Source organism: Argentina silus (genome assembly GCF_951799395.1).
Source record: "Argentina silus genome assembly, chromosome: 19".
Taxonomy (NCBI): Eukaryota; Metazoa; Chordata; class Actinopteri; order Argentiniformes; family Argentinidae; genus Argentina; species Argentina silus.
Genome location: NC_139673.1, coordinates 27501 through 32500, shown reverse-complemented (window position 1 = coordinate 32500; position 5000 = coordinate 27501). Strand labels below are relative to the sequence as shown.

Here is a 5000-nt window from a genome sequence, read left to right as displayed (position 1 = left end):
CACACACACACACAATCACTCAGAACACACTCATAAAACACACACACACTCATAGAACACACACACATACACTCATAGAACACACACACACATACAGTTAGGTCCATATATACTTTGACTCAATTTGAGTTATTTTAGCTGTTTACCAAAACATATTCAAGTTACAGTTATATAATAAATATGGGCTTAAAGTGTAGACTCTCAGCTTTAATTTGAGGGTATTCACATCCAGGAAGGGTTTAGGAATTACAGCTCTTTTATATGTAGCCCCCTCTTTTAAAACCAAAAGTAATTGGACAATTGACTCAAAAGCAGTTTCATGGACAGGTGTGGGCTATTCCTTTGTTATTTCTTTATCAATTAAGCAGGTAAAAGGTCTGAGTTGATTCCAAGTGTGGCATTTGCATTTGGAAGCTGTTGCTGTGAACGCACAACATGCGGTCAAAGGAGCTCTCAGTGCAAGTGAAACAGGCCATCCTTAGGCTGCAAAAACAAACAAATCCATCAGAGAGATACCAGCAACATTAGGAGTGGCCAAATCAACAGTTTGGTACATTCTGAGAGAAAAAGAACACACTGGTGAGCTCAGCAACACAAAAAGGCCTGAATGTCCACAGAAGACAACAGTGGTGGATGATCACAGGATCCTTCACATGGTAAAGAAAAACCCTTCACAACATCCAGCCAAGTGAAGAACACTCTCCAGGAGGTCGGCATGTCATTATCCAAGTCTACCATAAAGAGAAGACTTCACAAGAGCAAATACAGAGGGTTCACCACAAGGTGCAAACCATTCATAAGCCTCAAGAACAGAAAGGCCAGATTAGACCAAAAAACACCTAAAAAAGCCAGCCCTGTTCTGGAACAGCGTTCTTTGGACAGATGAAACTAAGATCAACCTGAACCAGAATGAAGGGAAGAAAAAAGTATGGAGAAGGCTTGGAACGGCTCATGATCCGAAGCATACCACATAATCTATAAAACACGGTGTGATGGCATGGGCATGCATGGCTTCCAATGGCACTGGGTCACTAGTGTTTATTGATGGTGTGACAGAAGCAGCCGGATGAATTCTGAAGTGTTTAGGGAAATACTGTCTGCTCAGATTCAGCCAAATTCAGCAAAGTTGATTGGACGGCGCTTCACAGTACAGATGGACAATGACCCAAAACATACTGCGAAAGCAACCCAGGAGTTTTTTAAGGCAAAGAAGTGGAATATTCTGCAATGGCCGAGTCAATCACCTGATCTCAACCTGATCGAGCATTTCACCTGCTGAAGACAAAACTAAAGGCAGAAAGACCCACGAACAAACAACAACTGAAGACAGCTGCAGTAAAGGCCTGGCAAAGCATCACGAAGGAGGAAACCCAGCATTTGATGTCCATGGGTTCCAGACTTAAAAGTATTAAAAATGAACATTTTATTTATGATTATGTTAACTTGTACAATTACATTTGAGCCCCTGAAAATGGGGGACTGTGTATAAAGATGGTTGCAATTCCTAAACGTTTCATATAATATTTTTGTTCAACCTCTTGAATATAAGCTGAAAGTCTGTCCTTCAATTACATCTCGATTGTTTCATTTCAACCCCATTGTGGTGGCGTACAGAGACAAAATTATGAAAATTGTGTCACTGTCCAAATATTTCTGGACCTAACTGTACACTCATAGAACACACACACACTCATACAACACACACTCATATCTTGTCATATAACACTGTTATTGTTTACAGTGAGTGAGGACGTTTTGGGGTGAAACACCACAGTAATATCAGAGTAGTGATGAATGACGTTTCCCAGGGAGTCATAGATAAAGTGTGTGTGTGTGTGTGTGTGTGTGTGTGTGTGTGTGTGTGTGTACCTGCTCCAGCAGCTGTCTGAGGCGGTGTAGCTGTGTGTGTGTGTGTGTGTACCTGCTACAGCAGCTGTCTGAGGAGGTGTAGCTGTGTGTATGTGTCTGTGTGTGTACCTGCTCCAGCAGCTGTCTGAGGCGGTGTAGCTGTGTATGTGTGTGTGTGTACCTGCTCCAGCAGCTGTCTGAGGTGGTGTAGCTGTGTGTGTGTGTGTGTGTGTGTACCTGCTCCAGCAGCTGTCTGAGGTGGTGTAGCTGTGTGTGTGTGTGTGTGTGTGTACCTGCTCCAGCAGCTGTCTGAGGCGGTGTAACTGGGACTCCAGCTGTTTGTTGTGGTCTTCCAGGATCTGCATGCGGGCCTCCAGGCGGCCCTTGTGTTGCCGTAGCAACTTGGCCTCGGCAATGAGCTCGGCGTCCCGCGGCGACTGAGGCGACACCGGCAGCATCTCCGGGGGCGACGGCAGTGGAGACAGACCTTTGTGGTCGTGAGCCTTCTTCAGACGGTCGTACTCCGCCTGCAACTTCCTGTGTGGACAAGAAGGGGAGGAGACTGACGGTCAGACACACAACACGACCGTCTGGCACTGACTACACTCTCTCACACACACACACACACACACACACACACACACATCAGGTGGTGTCAGTGGGGGTGGTCAGGTGGTGTGTCGGTGGGTGTGGCCAGGTGACTCCTCCCCTCACATATTCTCGTGCTCCAGGTCGTTCAGAACCCTCTCCAGCTCGCCCTTCTCCTCCGTCTCCATGGTGATGAGGATCTGGGCGGGGCTGCGGGGCTGGCTGAGGGGCGAGCCCTGGTTCAGGCTCTGGCAGTAGTGTTGGATCAAGAGGTGCTCATCATCACTGGAGGAGGAGGGGGGAGGAGGAGGAGGAAGAGGAGGAGGAGGAGGGGGGAGGAGGAGGAAGAGGAGGAGGAGGAGGGGGGGGGGGAGGAGGAGGAGGGGGGAGAGAGTGGGGGGAGGAGGAGGAGGAGGAGGGGGGAGAAAGGAGGAGGAGGTTCATGTCACATGATGCTCTAAGCACAGAAGGACGGAGAGGCACAGTCAGCTGACATACAAGCCAGCCAATCAACTGACAGAGCTCATGCAACACATACAGAGAGAAATCGGACGGCAGGAACTCTCAAAACACTAAACACTGAACTATGCTGTGGTAGTGAACTAGTGAACTGTGGTAGTGAACTAGTGAACTGTGATAGTGAACTAGTGAACTGTGGTAGTGAACTAGTGAACTGTGGTAGTGAACTATGGTAGTGAACTGTGGTAGTGAACTAGTGAACTGTGGTAGTGAACTATGGTAGTGAACTGTGGTAGTGAACTAGTGAACTGTGGTAGTGAACTAGTGAACTGTGGTAGTGAACTGTGGTAGTGAACTAGTGAACTGTGGTAGTGAACTATGGTAGTGAACTGTGGTAGTGAACTAGTGAACTGTGGTAGTGAACTAGTGAACTGTGGTAGTGAACTAGTGAACTGTGGTAGTGAACTGTGGTAGTGAACTAGTGAACTGTGGTAGTGAACTATGGTAGTGAACTGTGGTAGTGAACTAGTGAACTATGGTAGTGAACTATGGTAGTGAACTGTGGTAGTGAACTAGTGAACTGTGGTAGTGAACTCTCTCTCTCTATGTATGCACTACCGTCCTAATGCTGTACAATTTCTCCCCCCTCTCCCTCCCTAACACATATTCACACACATACACTCACCCAACACTTTATTAGGACCACCTGTACACCTTCTCATGGTGGAGGAACACCTGTACACCTTCTCATGGTGGAGGTGGTGGAACACCTGTACACCTTCTCATGGTGGAGGAACACCTGTACACCTTCTCATGGTGGAGGTGGTGGAACACCTGTACACCTTCTCATGGTGGAGGAACACCTGTACACCTTCTCATGGTGGAGGTGGTGGAACACCTGCACACCTTCTCATGGTGGAGGTGGTGGAACACCTGTACACCTTCTCATGGTGGAGGAACACCTGTACACCTTCTCATGGTGGAGGTGGTGGAACACCTGTACACCTTCTCATGGTGGAGGTGGTGGAATGGTGCAGGGAATGTTTTCTTGGCACACTTTGGGCCCGTTAATACCAATCAATCATCTCTTGAATGCCACAGCCTATTTGAGTGTTGTTGCTGACCATGTGCATCCCTTCATGATAATGCACCGTGTCACAAAGCTAAAGTCGTCTCAAACTGGTTTCATGAACATGACAATGAGTTCAGTGTTCTTCAGTTCTTCCCAGTCACCAGATCAGAATCCAATAGAACACCTTTGGGATGTGGTAGAACGGGAGATTCACAGCTTGAAAGTGCACCTGAAAAATCTGCAGGAATTGCGTGATGCAATCATGTCATCATGGACCAGAATCTCAAAGGAATGTTTCCAACATCTTGTGGAATCAACGCCACGAAGAATTAAGGCTGTTTAGAGAGCAAAGGGAGGCCCTACCCAGTATTAGTATAGTGTTGTAATAAAGGGAGTATTACCCAGTATTAGTATAGTGTTGTAATAAAGGGAGTATTACCCAGTATTAGTACAGTGTTGTAATAAAGGGAGTATTACCCAGTATTAGTACAGTGTTGTAATAAAGGGAGTATTACCAGTATTAGTACAGTGTTGTAATAAAGGGAGTATTACCCAGTATTAGTACAGTGTTGTAATAAAGGGAGTATTACCCAGTATTAGTACAGTGTTGTAATAAAGGGAGTATTACCCAGTATTAGTACAGTGTTGTAATAAAGGGAGTATTACCAGTATTAGTACAGTGTTGTAATAAAGGGAGTATTACCCAGTATTAGTACAGTGTTGTAATAAAGTGCTCGGTGAGTGTATATACACTCTGTCTACAGGAGGACTGTTCCTTGTGACGGACAGGATGGAGACGGAGACACAGCCAGCCACAACGTCAAAGGAGGAGCCAATTCACAGACAGCCAATCAATGAGACAATTTAAAGAGGAAGGGGCGGGCTCACATGCTCTCATTGGGCGAGATGCTGTCATTCAGATAGGAGCCATTACGGTTCTCCATTTCAGCTAACCTGTGGGAGACATGAAGTCACATGATGCCAGACATGTCAGTGGATTGGTTCAGCTCTGGTGACATCACTACTGCCTGTA

At 46.4% G+C, this 5000-nt stretch overlaps 1 protein-coding gene across 2 annotated transcripts in view; it reads right to left on the bottom strand.

Annotated features, from left to right (window-relative positions):
* LOC310819423 (dystrophin-like) overlaps nucleotides 1–5000 on the bottom strand; it is a 16723-nt gene that overhangs the window by 4389 nt on the left and 7334 nt on the right. For both annotated transcript variants that reach the window (XM_083690707.1, XM_083690708.1), the window contains exons 12-14: nucleotides 4856–4921; nucleotides 2563–2721; nucleotides 2142–2385 (exon numbers count right to left, since the gene is read on the bottom strand). In XM_083690707.1, the coding sequence (XP_083546833.1) occupies nucleotides 2142–2385; nucleotides 2563–2721; nucleotides 4856–4921 (469 nt within the window). The remainder of the gene's footprint in view (nucleotides 1–2141; nucleotides 2386–2562; nucleotides 2722–4855; nucleotides 4922–5000) is intronic.